Source organism: Vicia villosa, linkage group LG2 (assembly GCF_029867415.1).
Source record: "Vicia villosa cultivar HV-30 ecotype Madison, WI linkage group LG2, Vvil1.0, whole genome shotgun sequence".
Taxonomy (NCBI): Eukaryota; Viridiplantae; Streptophyta; class Magnoliopsida; order Fabales; family Fabaceae; genus Vicia; species Vicia villosa.
The window spans coordinates 184,395,090-184,419,155 of record NC_081181.1 but is presented as its reverse complement, the minus strand read 5'-3'; the positions used below and the strand labels follow the sequence as shown (position 1 = coordinate 184,419,155).

The following is a 24,066-nucleotide window of genomic DNA, read 5'->3' as shown; positions in this document are numbered from 1 at the left end:
TATGACTCAACATCAGGAGAAGACCTCGTACGATCTTCGAGACAGAAAGGAAATAGACCTCGTGCGATCTACGACTCAACATCGGGAGAAGACCTCGTACGACCTTCAAAAACAGGAAGATATAGATCTCGTACGACCTATGAAAACAGGGAGATGTAGATCTCGTACGATCTACGACTCGACATCGGGGGAAGACCTCGTGCGACCTTCAAAACAGGAGGAAGAGTAGGTCTCGTACGATCTACGACTCAACGTCGCCTCGACATCAGAAGGAGGGAAACAGAAAGACTTCGTGTCAGACATTTGTCAGGAATTGAGGACACCTCGTATCGGCACCACAGCTTAAAAGTGTTTGTAGTATGATAGCAGATATCAGGCAAAGTTTGTACAGGTAACAACTTTGAGGATGGGTCATTGTTCTGATTCAACATTGGCTCCTATTATCTGGCTTATGTCCCGTATGCACTTTTGAGTTTTTATGGCGTAATGATCCACTGTAATGGATATGCTACGCTTTCGAAGATGCAAATGCTATATGCAATGGATTCTAAAGGGTGCCAAATAAAGGCCCTTGGTGGAACAGAAGAGTAGGATCATTGGGGTCCGTTGCCTTGTGATCTTGAACCATCATTGTGAATTGATATTGGAACCCTACAGTACCAAAGATTATTGGTAACTGCGTTGAGGGTTGGAACATAGTCCCGCTGGGGATGAAATGATTTTGCTCGACTTTCCTTTACATCCTATGCTGCTTGGGGAATCATGAGTTTTGAGAGACCGCTCTTCGTCTGCCCTATGGAAGAGGGATATGGACCTTTTCATGTGCTCCATGCTTACCAGTACTGATGAATTATACTCTGGGACTTTCATGTGGGATGATGATGACCTTTGCGACATATCATGAGCCAAGATGACGGCTAGAACCTGCAACCTGCACAGAAAACAACGTTTGGATGCAAATGGTGCCCCTTAGAGCACTTTTATGTTTATGTAACATCATGTTTCGTTTTGATTTTGTGATTATTGCCCCCATGCTTTCAATGCAATGTTTAATAACAAATTAAATCACACCTCGCATGCGCAAAAATGAAAAGAAAGAAAGAAAGATTTTGCATCAAAAGATCATTTTATTGATGGAATGCCTGTGAATAGGCTTCTGTACAAGGAAGCAACTCCTAAATGAGGTAGTTGCGAAAAAGAAAGTAAAATGCAAAGAGCAAAATGGCAAAGGGAAATGCTCGGATTTCCATTAAAACTGATATTGCTACAGTTCCCATATCCTCGATCCTCTCAATGCTTTGCTTCAGAAGGATAATGGTTGGATTGATCCGTCTGTTCTGCCAAGGGCGTACAGTGATCTTTGTGAAGGATATTCAGACTGCAGCCTCTCGCTTTTGATCCCTAACTTTTGCCTGGATCGCCCTTTCGGGTTTTCAATCCAGCGGGATGCCCCCTTTTTGCCTAAGCCGCCCTTTCGGGTTTTCAACTTAGAGGGTTATTCTTTTTTTGTTTTATCCCTAATTTTTGCCCAAACCCTTTTGGCTTGCCGGGATGCCCTTATTTTTGCCTAGGTACGTCGACCTAGCGGGTCTTTTATGCGTAGTATTTTTTGACTGAGTCTGAATTGACTGGAAGCGGAACGTCTTCCCCATCCATCTTTGTCAGGATTAAAGCACCACCTGAGAATGCTTTCTTCACAATGTATGGTCCCTCATAGTTGGGAGTCCATTTGCCCCTTGGATCGGTGTGAATTGGCAAGATCTTCCTTACAACTAGGTCACCTGCGTGGAATTCTGGAGGCCGAATTTTCTTGTCATACGCTTTCTTGATCCTTTTTTGGTACAACTGGCCATGGCAGATAGCAGATAAGCGTTTCTCCTCAATTAGATTGAGATGATCAAGCCTCGTTTGAACCCATTCTGTTTCATCGAGTTTGGCGTCCATCAAGACTCTCAACGAAGGGATTTCCACTTCGACAGGTAATACGGCCTCCATACCGTAGACAAGAGAGAAGGGAGTTGCCCCAGTTGAAGTACGAACCGAAGTTCTATAGCCATGTGTCATACCCCAAAATTTGCCCTCTTATAATTGTCTATGTCATGTTATTTCAAATAATTGACGTAGCGCAATCGGTAAAAATTTGAGGGCAAAAGACGTACGACCGAAAGGTCCCGGGTTCGAATCTCACATCTAACCTTTATTTTATTTTCTAACTTTATTTCTGTTTTAAATCATTTAAAAAAAAAAAAACAACAACAAAATTGTCTTTTTCTTATTATTTTAAAAATTTGTATTTTTTTTAAATAGAGTAGTTATTTTCAGTTTTTTTATATATACTAAAAAAAAAAAAAAACCAAGAAACTCATAATTAAAAATTTAGGTGTTAGTTTTTTAATTTCATTTAGTAACATCATTATTATATTATTACCATAAATAAAAAATAAAAAAATGCAAGGAAATTTGTTTTTCACGTAAAGCCAAATACCTATCCTTCCTTAGCATAGAATCAAGAACAAATCTCTCAATATTGCTTCAAATCCTCAAAACAAAATCAAATCTCAATCATAGGATTTATATGGATTTGTTTCAGTTTTGTTAACCTAAACCAATCTCTTATAAGTACATGATATTCTCAAAAGCCAGGGAGGTTTTTTTTTTTCCCGGCGGCAAGAGGATCCCATACGGTTTCAGAAGAACCGTGGAAAATCATTCGAAGCATCACACGACATTCTTCGGTATCCCCTGAAGCGTAGCAGTTCACCACAAAGCGCTAACACGCTCAGAAATCGGTCCTGCGATTCACGGTTTGGCCTAAAAATTTCAGAATTCAATTCATTCGCAAACGCATCATAAATCGTATTTGAATTCATGTTTGTGTTTAGAATTATGTATGCAATCTGTCTGTGTTGTTTAATTCGCGATTAAGTGCAGGGATTGTATTATACCATGGCTAGGGTTCATAGCTTTCAAATTGGGGCTTCTGGATATTGGCCAAATTAAGCAAAACGAAGGGCATCACTGTACTCAGGGAGTGATTTCTAGTCGGACTGCGGTTTCGGTTTTGATTTATCATCCATATTTGTTGGAGTTTGATTTTTGCAGGGGTTTAACAACAAACCAAAATCGTGGCTGAAACTCTGGCCATCCATGATGAAGATGATGAACTGGGCGTGTATCTGAGTTTAATTTATTTATTTTTTTGAAAACAATTAGTACCGTATATTACCTGTGCTGATTGCTACGATATCGGCGAATGAATCATGGCCTGGTGGTGAGAGCAGTAGTTCTAAGTGCTTGATGTGCAAGGGCAGGGGTTCAATCCCTGCTTCTTGCAATATTTTTGAAATGTTTTCTTTGAATAAACCTGGTGGTGGATCTAGTGCATACGTTTTATCAGACATACCGTATACCCTCAAGCATCAACCAGATCAAACGCTCCACAGCATGAAGCTCTACCATGGACTCCCAGAAGCTGATCACACTGAATCATAAGCTGAGTTCTCTACTTTCTTTTTATTTTTATTTATTTATTCAACAACTATAGTTTATGTATTGCTTATTTATTAAAATTTCTTTTAAATTATTTTAATAAAACTTCTTTTGAATTTCTTTTTTGTTAATAATATTATTTATTTTTATAACTAATTTGATTTAATTATTACCGATAATTCTTATTTGATTTAAATAATTAAATGGTTAATTTAATGATTTAATTAATTAGGTTAATATTTTATTAATTGATTAAAATACTTATTAGGATTAGGCAATTTGATCAAAAATTTATTTTTTTCCGATTTAATTAATTGGGCTGAAAACCAATAATTAATTTGTTCTATTAACCATGGTTAACTTGTGCCCTAATCAGGGTTTACGACGAACATTCCAATACACTAAAATATTTTCTTTTGTGCCTTGCCTTTTCAGGGTTACCAACATGGTTCACTCCAACGATGCGCCATGTCGAATTCGAAAGCTAAGTCCCGATTCAACCCTTATTATTTTATTCTCTTTGTTTATCTTCCCTATTTTTATAATTATGGTTTGTTATTAAATATCAATGAACTGCCTATACACTCACGCCTTGTTGGTTCTTCTTTCAGTTCTCAATGGTCAGAGTCAATGCTTCAGGCAAACCTTTGCCCATCAACCCTGTCAGAGTAAATGCCAAGCTAAGTGTCCTTTCTCTATTTTACTTTTAATTTCATTATTCTATTTTTATGGTTAATAAAGTTCGCCTTCGAACCTGATAATGCACTCACCCTCCTTTGTTTGCCATTTTTCCTTTTTCAGGGTTCGTCAAATGCCAAAGCTACATCATTGGTAACCCTGAACCCTAAATCTTTGTTTTATTATTATTACTTATGTCAAACCCTATTAAGGGATCCGCTGGTTACAATTTCCCTCCCCCCATATCTGTTTGATTATATTATTTAAATGCGTGGTTAGTAAAATAGGGAGTGACAACCATGAATTGAATTTAGAATCGCTAATTTACAAGATAATATAATTGAATATAATCACGTGATTGGTGCACACACGCACGCTTTTGGGTAACCTCTCTGTTGCCTTGTTGCCTGTTGCCTTGTTGCCTGTTGCCTTGTGTTTTTTTGCAGAATAAGCCAAGTCCCTCGAATACGAGGATACCTCAGCCATGTTGCCTCGATAAAAAGGTCACGACCCTAAATGATGCTGCCTTCGATACACAAATGACCTCGACCCTCGGAAGTTGCCTACGGAAAAAGGCTGAGGTATCTTCTGGCTGCCTACGAAATGGCTTATTCTGATCCTTGCCTTAGACTACCTGCCCTTCTATGGCATGGGACAGTCTTATGGCAAAGGATGCTTTGATGACCCTTCAACCTCCAAACGAAAGGCTTCCTGCCCTCTTATGGCAAGGATAGACCCTTTCATTCTGAAAGGCTAAAAAGAGACCTATCATCTGAGTTTAAGGTAATTGCCCCTAATTGCCTTGCAATGCTCAATTTTCATATTCTTTCTCACAATTCTTCAAAAAACTGGCTACGCTCATGTACGAGCTAAAGTCCACTTTTTTTTCTTTCATCTACTTTTTCTAAAGACAAACGAGCAAGCAAAGCAATTAAGAGCCCATGGAAAACCATGGATGCAAAGGGTGCCTTACACCTTCCCTTTGCATAAATTACCCCCCGAACTTAGATTTCTTAAAAGGTTTTTTTTCTGTTTCTTTTTGCCTTTCCGAATATTGTTTGGATAAAATAAAAGTCGGTGGCGACTCTTGCTAATCGCAACATTTTCAATTATAAAAGTCAGTTCACCGTGTTACAGAACTGGCGACTCTGCTGGGGATTTTTCGATAAAAGAGGGGTTACCTTAAAAGTTTAGGATTCACTTAAATGTTTTCTATTGTTTGCTTTGTTTGTTTTATTTTTCAGGGGCGTTTTGGGAATTAACTGAAGGACGAATCCTACACCCGGATTCAAGTACACTTAAGATTAGGAGTGGCATAGTCATGGCGACCTCTTTCACATATGTGGGAGATGAGTCAATATGAAGTTCACACTTGAGTTAGGACTCCGTAGCATATGCACACCTTTCTCAAATGAGGGGGGTCTATGTATGTGTCTGTGGGTGCGCCGGAGCTCAAGGACCTTTAGTTACCCTTAACCCATCCTGGCCTTTAGGAACGTAGTGGGGGGACTACTCTTGACAAATGTTGAGAACTAGTCGCTACCCGATGCTACAATTCAGATAGGTCCTTTCTCAAAGTATCATTGCATGATGCGAATGTATCATGTCCGAGGGTGCTTTAAAAGGGCTGACAATTCTGGATAACTTGTAGAACCCATTGCTGAACTTTCCTTATCCATAGAAATACCCTTGGGAAGGACACCCGATCAGACTCCATGCAAGCCTTAAGCCAAAAATTGTGTGACTTGTTTGTGTTTGCTACTAACCTTCGTTTCCTCGCAGATTTTGTTGAAAAGACTTGTTTGTCCTTACCATTTCACACTATGTCTAATGAACTGCATTCGCATAACATCATGACATCATGACATCATGAGCATAACATGATTTAACTAACCCTTTCAAGGATCTTAGGGATTTAGGGCGCACAATTTCAGGTACCTCTATCAAAGGTTGATGTCCTAATCAAGGGGCAAGAGGATTTATTTTCCTCTGGTCACATACCTTCCAATTCAAAGACTCAGTACCTAGAAAGGGGCAAGAGGATTTACTTTCCTCTGGCCATGTATCTTCAAATTCAGAAGTATCCCGAATCAGAGGCGATGACCCACTCGATATGGTGAGCTTGATTCTCAAATAAGGACGTCCAAAGACGAAAACCAAAATTCTCTAGACATAGCTGTGTTTGATTCAATGTCTAAACGTTGCAAACTAAATTTCCTATAGATCCTTGAAAGCATTGCATTTGCATTCATAACATCGCATAACAGGTTTCTTACAATAGGTCTCTCATCCTTCCTCGCTGTTTATTTCAGCATCATGAATCTCGAACAATCAGTTAAGGATCTCCAAGTTCAAAACACAGAGTTCCAAGCCCTGATCCTGAATTTGTCCAAGGGGCAAGATGAGCTGAAATCCCTTTTGACTAGGAAGGAAAAGAAGACCAAGAAACCTAAAGGTGTTCTCAATCTGGGAAGAAGGTTCAAAGGCCCTCTCAAAAAGGTTGAAGAAGCTGAAACTCCCAAAGAGGGTAAGAAGACTCGAGTGAAAAAGCTTAGACCGATCTTGCAACTCAGGGATGCTGAAACCTCTGAAGACAGTGATGAGGATGAACAAGATGATGATGCTAGTATCAAAACTGATGCAAAAAGTAACCACGATTCTGCCAAACTCTCTAAAGAAGAAGAGGACTATTACCATGAGGACGAACATCCCGATGACAAATACAAGATGTTAGAAGAGCGTCTGAGAAGCGTGGAAATTCAGAAGGTACCTGGGTTGGATCTTGAAGAGCTTGGACTCGTTCCTGGGGTCGTTATTCCTCCAAAATTCAAAACTCCCGCTTTTGCTAAGTATGATGGGGTCTCCTGTCCTAAACTACACTTGAGGTCTTATGTAAGGAAGATTTAGCCCCACACTGCTGATAAGAGGCTCTGGATCCATTTCTTCCAAGAGAGTTTATCTGGAACTCAACTCGAATGGTACTATCAATTGGAAAGTACCAACATCCGTACTTGGGAAGATTTGGTTGTTGCTTTCTACCAGCAATACCAATACAATGCTGACCTCGCACCAACTCGCATACAACTACAAAGCATGTCTATGGGACCCGAGGAAAGTTTCAAGGAGTATGCTCAAAAATGGAGAGATCTAGCTGGAAGAGTCAAACCCTCCTTGACTGATAGAGAATTGGTTGATATGTTCATGAATACATTGACTGGTCCTTTCTACAGCCATTTACTTGGAAGCTCATCGTCTGGTTTCACCGATCTCATACTGACTGGAGAACGTGTTGAAAGTGGTATCCGAAGCGGAAAAATTCAGGTGGCTACTTCTTCTGGTACTGTGAAAAAGCCATACAATCAGAAGAATGAATCCAACACTGTTGGGGCAGTCCTGGTCTCTAGTCAGGCTCCAACACAACAACAACAAAAAGATCAACGCAAGCAACAAGTTGGCCAACGTACTTGGAAATCAAAACCCAAGAGGTCATTTACCCCACTACACATGCCATTGGCTCAAGCTTTACAACACTTGCTCGATCGGAGTCTGATAACTCTACTGCCTCCATACTCAGCTCCTGCTAATCCCGTCCCTGGGTACAAGCATCATGCAAGATGTGCTTACCATTCAAATAGTCCTGGTCACGATACAGAAGATTGTGGGCCATTGAAACATAAAATTCAAGACTTGATTGAAGAAGGAATTGTCGAATTTGGCCAACCAGAGGAGCCACACAAAGTCTAAAGGATGGCTATTTAGATCATTAATTTACTCGCATTCGCAATTTCTTTCCTATTTGTTTAAACATTCGTCTTATGTCAGACTCTATTTATTTTATCATAATCATTAATGCATTGCATATGTTTGTCTTGATTTATTTCTCTTCCTATTTCTATATTAAACTTTGTTTTTACTTATTTTTCTTTATGATATTTAACTCTCGCTAAAGCGGTAAGCCTTTTAAGGGAGGATGACGAAAACGATACCGCAACCTCATACAGTATGCTTTTGAGCGGACTATGCTGACGATGTACAGGCATTGTTTCAATTCCTAAAACAGCGGAGATATAAGGATGTTAATCCCTCGTCAACCCCTTTGAGCCTAAGAAGTAGGAGTTTCTTTCTTGTACTAATTAAAAACCCTTGATCATAACCTGGGGCAGGGTATTGCTCAGTTTAATTTGGTTGTGCATTCTATTTTAAGAGAATCATTCAGTACATCTTTCAACAAAGGTTTCAATCACAAGCGTTCATCCGCACACATCAAAGAAGTGTTGGAGATGTCAATCAAAAGCCAATGGTTCGTCAATCATTAAGCGAGGCAGTCAATATCTTTCAAAAAAGAAAAATATGGAAAAAACATATATACAAAGAAAAGCCTGCTAAGTCAAAAGTCAAAAGATGACTTTGGCAAAAATCAAGGCATCCCGCTGGCTGTAATCTCAAAAATAAACAGTTCAGGCAAAAGTTAGGGATATCAAAAGATGAAAAGAGAGAAGTCAATAAATTACTGAACAACACAATGTTGTGACTACCAAAAGGAAGAAGTGACTGCCTTCTCAAGAAGTTCTCTTTGTTTGTGAACCATTATTATCAAAGGTGCAAATCCAAAAGTCTCTTGGAACCTGAATGCATAAGTTGAATTAACTGAGCTTAGGACTGAAGAACATCACGAAGAAGGGGATGGGTGCAAATAAACTTTGAGCCTTTATCCTTTGTTTCTTAAACCGTGAACCGAGCCACGTTACAACCCTTGAAAGACCTAATTGAAGCATGGTTAGTTCGAAAGCATACTATCACAAAAAAGGGTATCCTGACTCCTTAAAGTTTACCAAAAATCCTGAGTTGATATCATGTTTTTATAAACATTGCTTTCTTACAACTTTTGTTTTACTAAAAAACGTTTTCTAAACTTCAAGACAGACATATGCATTGCATTTTATGAGTGTTATTATAAAACAATTTTGTCTACGTAATTTCAAATGTTTGACATCAGGAAGAATCTGCATGGGGCATAATTAATGACTAAAAGTCCTCCCGACAAATAAATTTGCAGAGACGTCTCGTATGCGTGACTCGATCAGCTAAAAGCTTGTTTACACAAAGGGCATGACATATTATTATCCCGTCTACTATGGGAAAACTAGTCATGATTCATCGAACCTCTCAGAGGCACTGAAAAACCAGAGAAGTTAGTCCATCACTGGGGGCATGTCACATCAGTCACAAACGTCAACAAATGCTATTTAGCTACTAGCATCAGATGATGTCAGTATATGTCTTTTTTTGAAGTTCTAATTCCAAATTCAAGTATCGGGCATACCAAGCTATTAATTCCAGGGGCAGGTATACCCTCGCAAGTGTTATTCAACAGCAAGTATTCAAAGACAAGGGGCAATGAAGAATTGTAAATCTCTGGACATTCCCCACAGAGCAGTTTTCATAATATATCCCCACATAACAAGTCATCTTCAAGCAATCTCTTCCCAACAAAAGACATAGTTCCCCAACGGATTTTATATCTCCAACATAATCTTCTTCTCTATCATGGTTTATTCAAACTCGCTATATCTATCAGAGTTGCCGCTCAGAAATCTGGTCGGATATTATGCTCATCTCTCTTGTCCCCAGGATATATCAGGATCAGATCACTCACGTCAATCTCATCCCCAAGCGAAGAACAAAAATCCCCAGCTGGATATCATCGAACAAAAGACAGGAATTCTCTTGTCATTATCTCCAACAGCACACAAAGATTTATTTTCTCAACCCGCAGCTTCTATACAAAAATTATCAATATGCTTCGACTATATAGTCCATCCCTGCATCACTCATAAACGCATAACATACAGTACTCTCGTTTATTTTGAGAATCTCAATACATGCATCACGACATTGCATAAAACTAATCTTTCCTTTTCAGGTCATTTCATAATCAAAAGAATATTACCATCCAAGTACGGTGCAAATACAATCGTATCAACGATTCAATCTCATTCAAGACGAATACAATTCTGATGCTTCATTCCGAGTCTTTCTTCAAAGATAATTCAAAAACGATCAAATAACATCATATCCTTTCTAGGAAACTTTCTAGGTAATCTTTTCTAAGATAATTCATATCCTTTCTAGGAACCTTTCTAGGTAATCTTTTCTAAGATAATTCATATCCTTTCTAGGAACCTTTCTAGGTAATCTTTTCTAAGATGATTCATATCCTTTCTAGGAACCTTTCTAGGTAATATTTTCTAAGATAATTCACATCCTTTCTAGGAACCTTTCTAGGTAATCTTTTCTAAGATGTTTCGTATCCTTTCTAGGAACCTTTATAGGCAGTCTTGTTTAAGATGTATCATATCCTTTCTAGGAGCCTTTCTAGGTAGTCTTGTTTAAGACATATCATATCCTTTATAGGAGCCTTTCTAGGTAGCCTCGTTTGAGACATATCTTAACCTCTTTAGGAAATTTTCCTTTAAAATTTACCCAACATCTTCTAAAGACATCTACTGCCCTTTCAAGGAGTTTCCCCGTTAATCTTCTACAAAACACTTCTTCCCGAGCTTTGTTTAAAGCCTAATCTTTTACATCAGTCAATGATATATCTTATTCGAGCACCTCTTCAGGTAGTCTTCTGTAAGACATTACTTCATTTTAATGAATCTCCTTCAAGTACAATCAATGCATATGATCCAGTCTGAAAAACATCTGCTTTAGACGAACAACTTTTCAAACACCTGGGGGCATCTTCAAGCCCATCTTCGACAAACGTCTCTCAATACTTCAAGCTCGAACATAGTCTAATATACGATTTATTCTTACTTTCGTATTTATCCAGACCAGATGGCATCTTCAAGCCCATCTCCGACAAAAGTCCCTGCTTCAGCTAGGGCAAATTTCTTGGTATTCTAGTGTTCAATCACCTTCCACCTTCAGATACCGACTGGCATACAAACCACTCTACATCTTCAGGTTTAAGATAATTGAACAGGGGCAGCTGTCATACCCCAAAATTTGCCCTCTTATAATTGTCTATGTCATGTTATTTCAAATAATTGACGTAGCGCAATCGGTAAAAATTTGAGGGCAAAAGACGTACGACCGAAAGGTCCCGGGTTCGAATCTCACATCTAATCTTTATTTTATTTTCTAACTTTATTTCTGTTTTAAATCATTTTAAAAAAAAAAAAAAAACAACAACAAAATTGTCTTTTTCTTATTATTTTAAAAATTTGTATTTTTTTTAAATAGAGTAGTTATTTTCAGTTTTTTTATATATACTAAAAAAAAAAAAACCAAGAAACTCATAATTAAAAATTTAGGTGTTAGTTTTTTAATTTCATTTAGTAACATCATTATTATATTATTACCATAAATAAAAAATAAAAAAATGCAAGGAAATTTGTTTTTCACGTAAAGCCAAATACCTATCCTTCCTTAGCATAGAATCAAGAACAAATCTCTCAATATTGCTTCAAATCCTCAAAACAAAATCAAATCTCAATCATAGGATTTATATGGATTTGTTTCAGTTTTGTTAACCTAAACCAATCTCTTATAAGTACATGATATTCTCAAAAGCCAGGGAGGTTTTTTTTTTTCCCGGCGGCAAGAGGATCCCATACGGTTTCAGAAGAACCGTGGAAAATCATTCGAAGCATCACACGACATTCTTCGGTATCCCCTGAAGCGTAGCAGTTCACCACAAAGCGCTAACACGCTCAGAAATCGGTCCTGCGATTCACGGTTTGGTCTAAAAATTTCAGAATTCAATTCATTCGCAAACGCATCATAAATCGTATTTGAATTCATGTTTGTGTTTAGAATTATGTATGCAATCTGTCTGTGTTGTTTAATTCGCGATTAAGTGCAGGGATTGTATTATACCATGGCTAGGGTTCATAGCTTTCAAATTGGGGCTTCTGGATATTGGCCAAATTAAGCAAAACGAAGGGCATCACTGTACTCAGGGAGTGATTTCTAGTCGGACTGCGGTTTCGGTTTTGATTTATCATCCATATTTGTTGGAGTTTGATTTTTGCAGGGGTTTAACAACAAACCAAAACCGTGGCTGAAACTCTGGCCATCCATGATGAAGATGATGAACTGGGCGTGTATCTGAGTTTAATTTATTTATTTTTTTGAAAACAATTAGTACCGTATATTACCTGTGCTGATTGCTACGATATCGGCGAATGAATCATGGCCTGGTGGTGAGAGCAGTAGTTCTAAGTGCTTGATGCGCAAGGGCAGGGGTTCAATCCCTGCTTCTTGCAATATTTTTGAAATGTTTTCTTTGAATAAACCTGGTGGTGGATCTAGTGCATACGTTTTATCAGACATACCGTATACCCTCAAGCATCAACCAGATCAAACGCTCCACAGCATGAAGCTCTACCATGGACTCCCAGAAGCTGATCACACTGAATCATAAGCTGAGTTCTCTACTTTATTTTTATTTTTATTTATTTATTCAACAACTATAGTTTATGTATTGCTTATTTATTAAAATTTCTTTTAAATTATTTTAATAAAACTTCTTTTGAATTTCTTTTTTGTTAATAATATTATTTATTTTTATAACTAATTTGATTTAATTACTACCGATAATTCTTATTTGATTTAAATAATTAAATGGTTAATTTAATGATTTAATTAATTAGGTTAATATTTTATTAATTGATTAAAATACTTATTAGGATTAGGCAATTTGATCAAAAATTTATTTTTTTCCGATTTAATTAATTGGGCTGAAAACCAATAATTAATTTGTTCTATTAACCATGGTTAACTTGTGCCCTAATCAGGGTTTACGACGAACATTCCAATACACTAAAATATTTTCTTTTGTGCCTTGCCTTTTCAGGGTTACCAACATGGTTCACTCCAACGATGCGCCATGTCGAATTCGAAAGCTAAGTCCCGATTCAACCCTTATTATTTTATTCTCTTTGTTTATCTTCCCTATTTTTATAATTATGGTTTGTTATTAAATATCAATGAACTGCCTATACACTCACGCCTTGTTGGTTCTTCTTTCAGTTCTCAATGGTCAGAGTCAATGCTTCAGGCAAACCTTTGCCCATCAACCCTGTCAGAGTAAATGCCAAGCTAAGTGTCCTTTCTCTATTTTACTTTTAATTTCATTATTCTATTTTTATGGTTAATAAAGTTCGCCTTCGAACCTGATAATGCACTCACCCTCCTTTGTTTGCCATTTTTCCTTTTTCAGGGTTCGTCAAATGCCAAAGCTACATCATTGGTAACCCTGAACCCTAAATCTTTGTTTTATTATTATTACTTATGTCAAACCCTATTAAGGGATCCGCTGGTTACAATTTCCCTCCCCCCATATCTGTTTGATTATATTATTTAAATGCGTGGTTAGTAAAATAGGGAGTGACAACCATGAATTGAATTTAGAATCGCTAATTTACAAGATAATATAATTGAATATAATCACGTGATTGGTGCACACACGCACGCTTTTGGGTAACCTCTCTGTTGCCTTGTTGCCTGTTGCCTTGTTGCCTGTTGCCTTGTGTTTTTTTGCAGAATAAGCCAAGTCCCTCGAATACGAGGATACCTCAGCCATGTTGCCTCGATAAAAAGGTCACGACCCTAAATGATGCTGCCTTCGATACACAAATGACCTCGACCCTCGGAAGTTGCCTACGGAAAAAGGCTGAGGTATCTTCTGGCTGCCTACGAAATGGCTTATTCTGATCCTTGCCTTAGACTACCTGCCCTTCTATGGCATGGGACAGTCTTATGGCAAAGGATGCTTTGATGACCCTTCAACCTCCAAACGAAAGGCTTCCTGCCCTCTTATGGCAAGGATAGACCCTTTCATTCTGAAAGGCTAAAAAGAGACCTATCATCTGAGTTTAAGGTAATTGCCCCTAATTGCCTTGCAATGCTCAATTTTCATATTCTTTCTCACAATTCTTCAAAAAACTGGCTACGCTCATGTACGAGCTAAAGTCCACTTTTTTTTCTTTCATCTACTTTTTCTAAAGACAAACGAGCAAGCAAAGCAATTAAGAGCCCATGGAAAACCATGGATGCAAAGGGTGCCTTACACCTTCCCTTTGCATAAATTACCCCCCGAACTTAGATTTCTTAAAAGGTTTTTTTTCTGTTTCTTTTTGCCTTTCCGAATATTGTTTGGATAAAATAAAAGTCGGTGGCGACTCTTGCTAATCGCAACATTTTCAATTATAAAAGTCAGTTCACCGTGTTACACCATGTAAAGCAAATGGCAACATCTCATGCCAATCTTTATACGTTCTAACCATTTTCTGGACGATCTTCTTTATATTCTTGTTAGCAGCTTCGACTGCGCCATTCATCTTTGGCCGATAGGGTGATGAATTGTGATGTTCAATCTTGAACTCTTCACACAACTCTGCCATCATCTTGTTATTAAGATTGGACCCATTATCAGTGATGATCTTGTTTGGAATCCCATATCGGCATATGATCTCTTTCTTGATGAAGCGAGTAACGACTTGCTTGGTTACGTTCTTGTAAGAAGCAGCTTCAACCCATTTGGTGAAGTAGTCGATAGCAACAAGAATAAATTTGTGCCCATTTGAAGCTTGTGGCTCTATCCGCCCAATCATGTCTATGCCCCACATAGCAAAGGGCCAAGGTGATGTCAGGACATTCAGAGGAGTCGGAGGAACATGAATTCTGTCAGCATACACTTGACATTTGTGACATTTCTTCACATACACATAACAATCACTTTCAATCGTCATCCAATAATATCCTGCTCGCAAGATCTTTTTGGCCATAGAATGTCCACTGGAATGAGTTCCAAAAGATCCTTCATGAATTTCCCGCATGATCAATTCTGCTTCGTGTCTATCCACGCATCTGAGCAAAACTGAATCATAGTTTCTTTTGTACAGGACGTCTCCTGACAAGAAGAATTTGGATGCTAACCTTCGAAGCGTTCGCTTGTCACCAATCGTAGAATCTTCGGGATACTCTTGCTTCTCAACATACCTCTTGATGTCGTAATACCATGGCTTTTCATCGTACACATCTTCAGTAGTGAGACAGTGGGCAGGGAATGCATGTGCAGGTTCTTTGTAACGGAGGATCGTTATGTCCGGCATTTCTTTAGGGGATCTAACTCTGAACATAGCTGCCAAAGTAGCCAAAGCATCTGCCAATTGATTTTCCTCTCGGGGGATGTGATTGAAAGTGATTTCCTCGAAAGCGGGCAGCAACTCCAAGATATAGTCCTTATAAGGAACTAAATTGGGGTGTCGTGTCTCCCAATCACCTCTCACTTGATGTATAACCAAGGCAGAATCCCCATAAACTTCAAGGATCTTGATTCTCATATCAATGGCTACTTCGAGACCCATTATGCAAGCTTCGTATTCTGCGACATTGTTTGTGCAATCAAAGCATATTCTAGCTGTGAAAGGGATGTGAGTTTGACGAGGAGAAGTCAAAACTGCCCCAATACCATGGCCCATAGCATTTGACGCACCATCGAACGTGAGAGTCCATCGCTCTCCTGGTTCGAGTCCTTCATTATCATCCAGTTTCATGATATCTTCATCAGGAAAGTCAAACTTCATTGACTGATACTCTTCTAATGGCTGATGAGCAAGATGATCTGCAAGGACACTTCCTTTGATGGCCTTCTGTGTGACATACTGGATATCATATTCTGATAAAAGCATTTGCCACCGGGCTAGTCTTCCTGTGAGGGCCGGTTTTTCAAAGATGTACTTTATCGGGTCCATTTTGGAGATCAATAGAGTGGTGTGAGTCAACATATACTGCCTCAGCCGGCGAGCAGCCCATACCAAAGCACAGCAAGTTTTCTCGAGTAGTGAGTAACGGGATTCACAATCAGTAAACTTTTTGCTCAGGTAATAAATGGCGCACTCTTTTCGACCAGACTCGTCATGCTGGCCCAACACACACCCCATAGATCCTTCAAGCACAGTTAAGTACATAAGAAGCGGCCTCCCAGGAACCGGAGGCATAAGGATTGGTGGCTCTTGAAGGTACTGTTTAATCTTTTCAAAGGCTTCTTGGCAATGATCATCCCAACGGATATCTTGATTCTTGCGCAGCTGTTTGAAGATGGGTTCACAAGTGTCAGTGAGATGAGAAATGAACCTGGCTATGTAATTCAATCTCCCAAGGAACCCTCGAACTTCTTTTTCGTTCTTCGGTGCTGGCATGTTCTGTATTGCCCTTACTTTATCAGGGTCGACCTAAATCCCTCGTTGGCTCACAATGAATCCAAGTAACTTTCCAGATCGCACTCCAAAAGTGCACTTGTTTGGATTAAGCCTCAACTTGAATTTTCGCAGACGAGCGAACAGTTTCTCAAGATATACCAAGTGTTCCTCCTCAGTTTGGGATTTTGCAATCATATCATCGACGTACACCTCAATCTCTTTATGGATCATGTCATGGAAAAGAGTCACCATTGCTCGTTGATATGTTGCACCAGCATTCTTAAGACCAAAAGGCATCACCTTATAACAATACGTACCCCATGGAGTCGTAAAAGTGGTTTTGGTCATATCTTCAGGAGCCATCTTTATTTGATTATAGCCAGAAAAACCATCCATGAAGGAGAACACCGAATACTGAGCAGTGTTGTCGACTAGCACATCAATATGAGGCAGAGGAAAATCATCCTTTGGACTTGCCCTATTCAAATCTCGGTAGTCAACACACATGCGTACCTTTCCGTCCTTCTTAGGAACAGGGACGATGTTTGCAATCCAAGGAGGATACTCACACACAGATAAGAAACCTGCCTTCAACTGTTTTTCAACTTCTTCCTTGATTTTCAAAGCCATATCAGGTCGAGTTCTTCGTGGTTTTTGCTTTACAGGCGGACATTCTGGTTTGAGCGGTAACCTGTGCATAACTATGTCCGTGTCTAAACCAGGCATGTCTTCGTATGACCAGGCGAAGATGTCAACATACTCTTGAAGCAGTTCAATCAACCTTCTCTTCGCATCATTTTGCAAAGCGGCCCCTATCTTGACTTCTCTCTTTGCTTCTTCTGAACCGAGGTTGATGATTTCTATGGCTTCTTGATGCGGCTGAATAGATTTCTCCTCTTGTCTCAAAAGTCTTGCCAATTCCTCAGGGACTTCACAATCTTCCCCACTATCCTCATCAGCTTGGTCAATTGGATTCTCAAGGATATTAAGACGTGGAACTGTAACATTATCATTTTTGATGGAATTCGAGCCGGATCTGCACGACGGATGATTTATGCCTTAGAATGCAACACATAAAGAAAAAAGAAAAAAAAAACTTTGCCATTTTTGAAAAAAGTTTTTTAAAGTAAAAACAAAAAATGAAAGAAATGGAACAATAATTGCATGCGAAGATATGATTTTCATTCAATATTAAACAAATTGAAACAACATGGGGGCCCTTCTTTGTACAAATGGTCAAAATGCTTAGGGCGAAGCATATGACTTATCGAAACAAGAAAATTACATCTCCATAAAAGTGACTCTGGGGATGTCCAAGATAGTCCAATTGTTGAGCTCCTGTCCAGGTGCAGCATGGCAGATGAATCTGGAGAGATCTTCTTCATCATCATCATCCACGGCGAGAACCTGACTTCCAGAACTGGTGCTTGCACTGACGAACACTTGAGCAATGGGGGGAATCAACTTCTTTCCAGGAATTATGCTGAGCTGAGTAGAAGAAGATGGTTGATACCCAAGGCCATACTTGTCTCGCTTCTCATGAACATCAATCAGCTTGCCCCAGGCACTATGGGGAGTACCAGCTTCTAAGAAGGCCTTAGCATCATTTAGAGACGAGAGGGGTGCTCCGAGCCCCTTTTTATTCTCAACCACGGGGAGTTTATCAACTGACACAATCTCTAAGGCCTGAAAAGGTGTCTCCTGTATCTCTCCCTCCACTTCAACATAACGGTATGACGCCAGATTATTGACTATCAAATCCTCTTCCCCAGTGATCACAACAATCTTGTCATTCACAACAAATTTCAGACGCTGATGGAGGGTAGATGTCACAGCCCCAGCAGCATGGATCCAAGGACGACCCAAGAGGCAAGTGTATGAAGGATGTATATCCATAACATAGAAGGCAATATAGAACATGTGAGGGCCAATCAGAACAGGCAGATCAATTTCCCCTTCTACGGACCTTCTAGAACCATCAAACGCTCTGACACTCATGGTGCATGGTCTCATCATAATCCCATCCATACTCAGCTTAAACAAGGTGGTCTTGGGCATCACATTAAGAGAGGAACCTGTATCAATCAGAACTCGAGACAACACAGCATCCAGACACTTGACGGAGATATGCAACGCTTTGTTATGTGCCCTACCCTCAGGTGGAAGTTCATCATCAGAAAAACCCAAACAATTACCAGCAGCAATGTTGGTCACAACCCCTTCAAACTGAGGTACGGTAATGTCTTGAGTTACGTGAGCGGAAGCCAGAACTTTCATCAGAGCTTCACGATGAGCTTCAGAATGCACCAAGAGAGACAAGATGGAAATCTTGGCTTGGGTCTGATCAAGTTGGTCAATCACTTTGTAATCACTTTTCTTAATGATTTTCAAGAGTTGCTCGGCGTCTTGTGCATTACGGGTTACAGGAGGATCAACAGCGACTTTCTTTCCTTTCGCTTGTGTACTAGCCTCTTTATTGGTCTCTATAGGAGGCGGAGGAGGGGCAGCAAAGATCCGACCACTACGGGTAATGCCACTAGTGCCAGTAATATTTGTGATACTCGAAGTACCCACTGGAGGACAGTCAAACTTCTTCCCTCGAATATACACGGCATTATAACTCCAAGGAACAGCCTTAGAATCATTCACAAGAGAGGGAACAAGAGACGGGTTTGAAGGAGTCGAGGGAGCACTTGGAACCTGAATAACCAACGGAGTCCTCGGAGCTTGGACAACCAAAGGAGTACTCGGAGCATGAATGACCAAAGAAGTGTCCTGGGTCTTTGATATCTCAGCAGGGTAGTAAGGGATCTCTAAAGTAGCCACATCTCCGACAGGAACGACCCTTTCCACTCTAAGAACACCTTCATCCATTAGTTTATGGATTTCTTCTCTCAACCTAGTGCACTCCTCAGGGTTAGAAGAACATTGCAAACAGTAGTCATGTAGTTCACACAAAACCTTTTGTTGCATAAGATACTCTCTGACGACGGCTAGCGGCATCCTAACCTCATTAACATCACTTACCAGGATCTGATCATCACATAACTCAATAGCATTGGTCGTACCAGCATGAGGAGGCATAGGATTATTCTGCACATTAGGACCAGTGGGAGCGAACGAGATAAGCTTGTCGTCAAGGAGATCCTGAACCTTCAACTTGAATGCTCTACACTTTTCAATAGTATGGCCCGGGGCCCCTGAATGAAATTCACATCGAGCGTTAACATCATAACCAGGAGGGAGAGGACTAGGTGGAGGTCCAAGTTCACGGAGTTGTACCAATTGACCAGCAAGCAACTGAGGGAGAAGTTGAGCATATGACATCGGAACCGGATCGATACGCCTATCTTGGAATCTTGTTCTTTGTGGGCCCCTTTGACCTTGAGGCCTAGGGTTCTGTTGACGATTCTGAGGAGCAGCAGCTTGTTGTTGTGGTACGAAAGGTTGTTGGGGCGCCATCCATGGTTGTGGAAGAGCAGCAGCATATGCCTGAGGGACATATGGACCAGGAACAGCATAAGGCATCGGATAATAAGGAGGTGGAACAACGGAATATGAAGGAGCTCGGCTTTGGTCAACAGAGGCAGTGCTAGTCTCACCTTCCTTCTTCTTCACAAACCCAGAATACGGCTTCTTACCATTGCCACTTGAGGTGCTAGGATTAGTGACACCTTGAATGGTACCAGCTTTGACACAGTTCTCAACCCTCTCACCAATGATGACCACATCCGAAAAGGAAGGAGAAGTATTGCTAACCATGTGTTGAAGATACGGCCCTTTCAGAGTTCCCATAAACAAATCAATCAACTCACGGTCCAAGAGAGGGGGTTGGACACGAGCAGCCAGCTCACGCCATCTCTGGGCGTATTCCTTAAAAGACTCTTCAGATTTCTGTGACATATTTTGCAGTTGTGCACGGCTAGGAGCCATAGCAGTATTGTAGTGGTATTGTTTCAAGAAGGCATCAACAAGTTCTCCCCAAGTACTAACATTAGACCTCTCGAGCTTCATATACCACTCTAACGGGGCTCCAGTGAGACTATCCTAGAAGAAGTGCATAAGCAGAGGTTCGTTCCCAGCGTGAGCGGCCATCTTACGGCAGTAGGAACGAATGTGAGTCTCTGGGCAGGTAACTCCCTTGTACTTATCAAAATCTGGCACCTTGAACTTCGGGGGAATAACAATCCCAGGTACCAAGCACATAGCAGCAGTGTCGAAACTCGAAGTTTTAGCAACCTCAACGGCCTTAAGGTGCTCTTCAAGAGCTTGGTACATCTTAGCAGTCTCAGTCAACTCAGCAGTAAGATCATGTTCAAGGTCAATAACCTCGTGGTGGTTATCCACTACTTTAAGTGTCTCATTGATAGGAGCCTCCTTAGTCTTCACCCCTCCATCAACAGAAGTAGTGGGAACATCCTTTACCAAACTAGCGACGCTCTTTCTGAGTTCATCTTGTCCTTGAACAACGGCATGGAGAGTCTCCATAAGTTGGGTCATTCTTTCCCCCATAACATCCATATCCCTACGGAGGGCAGCTTGATTCTGTTCAAATTGTTCCATGATTCTCTCGTTACTCCTGGTGCGGTAAGGATGTAAGAAAGTCAGCTTCGTCGTCGGAAAAGAAATCTGTGTTAGAAGGGACCCCAATTAGAATCTGATAAAAACCTGTAAATGCAATATGCTATGAGTGCATGGGTGCATGTGTGCATGTTTTATTATTTTCAGGTCTTTTTAGCTTTGTCTCAAACCAACAACGCAAGATAACGGAGAAGATAGTGAAGCAAAACCGAGATAAGCACAACCGAGATAAGCAAACAGGATAAGGAAACATAATCGATTAATTCCACAACCAAGTTTTTGAAGTACAAAATATTCTGCTCCCATGAGCCAACAAATACAGGAATAGAAATAAGAACCCCATCCAACAAAATTGGTGGTGATTCTACAACAAAAGTCAAAACTAAGCAGGATCTCCCATGTCCAAATGACGAAGAGGGCTATCTCCAATGTTCTTATCACTCCAAGTCTTCATTTCTTCAAAGAGCTCCTTGGCTTCAGCACGGGTGGGCCTCTTAATGATCTCTTGAATCAGCAGGTCTTTTCTGAAATGCATTGTTTCCATGTGGCGATTCTTCACCTCCCAATACCTAGCTTCCTCTTGAACTTGGGCATTACTCTGGTCTTTTTCTCTTATCTGGCCCTTCAGCTTTCGGATCTCTTCATAACACTTCTCTATGGTATTCTGGCGATCCAACAAAAGTTTGTCTGCTTTCTTTCGACGAGATTTCTCTGAATTGGCATTTTCAGTCTGAATCTGGAGTCTTTTAGTCAAATCTGCCAACTGAGCCTCGTAATGTTCCTTTATCTTCTTCTCTTGGGTTTCAGTAATTCTAGAATTCACAGTCATTCTTGGCCTCTTCTGAGAAGTACTTCCTCTAGCATACAATTCTTCAAGCTCTATTTCTCTCATTTTCAACTTATGAAGAGCAGAAAGCTTCTCTTGCCTATCAGTATTCATCTTAACTTGCATTGTTTCCATTTGTTCAGTCAATTTTCGATTCTCTTCCACAGTTTGGTTGTAACGGGGCATGGAAACAATGTTGGGTTGTTTACCAGCAGGAGGGTACAAAGGGTCCTTAGGAGGGAAAGGCATCCCTTGAACAGCAACCACAGACTCGATCCACTTAGTATAATCCTCATAAGTAGCACAATCTCGCTGACCAAAATATTTCTTATCTCTCCAACAAATACTCTTCCAGGCTTGTACAGCTTCTGCCATCTGCCCATTGTCGGTGGCCACATGATAGAAGATGTTCTCAGCTATCTCTGTTTGCTCAGGCGGACTGATAAAAGCATATCCAAATGTTCTTCTGGCCAAGACGGGGTTATAGTTGATTCCGCCCCTAAGACCCATGAGAGGTACGTTTTTGAACCTCCCGCAACTCATAATAATTTCCCTGTCTTCTAAAGCTTTATTATACCAGACAATATCTTTAGCCCTCAGCCCCATAATCCTCTCAGCCCACTTAGATGTGTGCCTATTATCAACGAAAGCGCCACGCTCAGGCAGATGTGACCTGAACCATCGGTATAACAACGGAGCACAGAATCTAACCAGACCTCCCTTACCTCCCTTCTGAATACCCTTGTGATGAATGGAGTGATAAACATCCCCCAAAAGTGTGGGAACCGGATTCTGCAAGATGAATATATGAATTGCATTCATGTCAACAAAATTAGGAATGTCTGAGAACAACACGATGCCATATATACTTAGAGCCAAGATAGCCCTAAATGTGTCCCATTCCTTTGCTTCAGCAGCCTCACAGCCCCTTTTAACCAGAAACTCCATACAAAAACCAAAACCTCCTCCCTTCTTGGTGAGATTTGCTTCCACGACCGACTTGCTCAAATAAAGAGCCTTAGCAATTTCGATGGAATCGGGGGCCTTCATGGTGCTATAGTATGCCACTTCCTTCTTTATATGGATGCCAAGAAATAGGGAATACTCTTCCAATGTAGGAACCAAGAGGTAGTCGGTGAACGTGAAGCAGCGGAGGGAAGGATTATAGAATTGAAGCAAAGTATGAACCCCTTCTTGCTCGTACTTGGTGAACGGCATCTTGAGAAGACTCAGAATGTACCCATATTCCTTTCTGAAGTTGGTTGCCTCATCCGGCGTAATCTTCTTTGCTAAACACCCAAGGGAATCCAGATTCGAATTCAGGAAAGAATAAGAGGGGTTGCGTCTAACAGTCTTCATTGGTGTGGCCATGTGTTGGTCGGAGACAAAGCCAAAAGTTCCTGAAAATAAATGAACATGCATGTTAAATGATATGGCGGAATGCATTTCATTGGGAGAATCCTAAAGTCTTTTCATTATTCCTTTTCTTTTTCTTCTCTTTCTTTTTTTTTTTTTTTTGCAACAAGAGTATATACATCTTTTTTTTTTTTTTTTTTAAAAATAGACTTTAGGATTCTCCACGAATGAAGTGAGGTGGATGCAATAGCATAATGTGTCATGTGTCATGTGTGTGATGTAGTGAGAGACTGAATGTCCCTCGCAGCTCTGAATAACTGGGTAAGACTGAATGTAGCAGGTTCAAAATTCCGGCTTCAGATTGCAAAATGGAAATCAGGGTATGATGAAGGCTAGTATCCTGTCCCACCCCAAACTCACGGGTATGAATTCTAGACACGGACAGGTGGTCCCTAATGGTCACTAGGGTCTACAGTTCCCATGGGGTACAAAGTGTTTGTGGCAGCAAGGGTGCCAGACACAGTGTTCCATGAAAGAACCTCGCCCAGTTGTGGTACCTCATGTTGAACTCGATCGTAGCAAGGGCCACGGGAGTCAACATGAGCATCCACGCTAATCCTATGTGTCACTTGGCCTGGGTAGTGGGCCTTTTACCTCACAAAACCCCCCACCTGCAAAACAGAACAGAAGACCCCAAGGAACACAGAATATAATCCATATGCATGATGTGCAAACAGAAATAAACATGATATGCAAGCAAAGAATAAGCATGCAAACATATATACAAGGTATAGACATAAAACAAGTAAACACCCAGTAAATAAACAAACAAACGCAGGCTAGGATCGACTCACTAAGGATGGACCAGCAACAGGTCTAGCAACATCCCCAGCAGAGTCGCCAGCTGTCGCACGCTCGCGAAAA

General features: G+C 40.3%; 1 protein-coding gene across 1 annotated transcript in view; it reads right to left on the bottom strand.

Annotated features, from left to right (window-relative positions):
- LOC131650837 (uncharacterized) overlaps positions 1-23,157 on the bottom strand; it is a 38,005-nt gene extending 14,848 nt beyond the window's left edge. The window contains exons 1-3 of the mRNA XM_058920549.1: positions 22,640-23,157; positions 21,996-22,459; positions 21,530-21,755 (exon numbers count right to left, since the gene is read on the bottom strand). Of these exons, the coding sequence (XP_058776532.1) occupies positions 21,530-21,755; positions 21,996-22,459; positions 22,640-23,157 (1,208 nt within the window). The remainder of the gene's footprint in view (positions 1-21,529; positions 21,756-21,995; positions 22,460-22,639) is intronic.
- Positions 23,158-24,066: the final 909 nt, after the last annotated feature.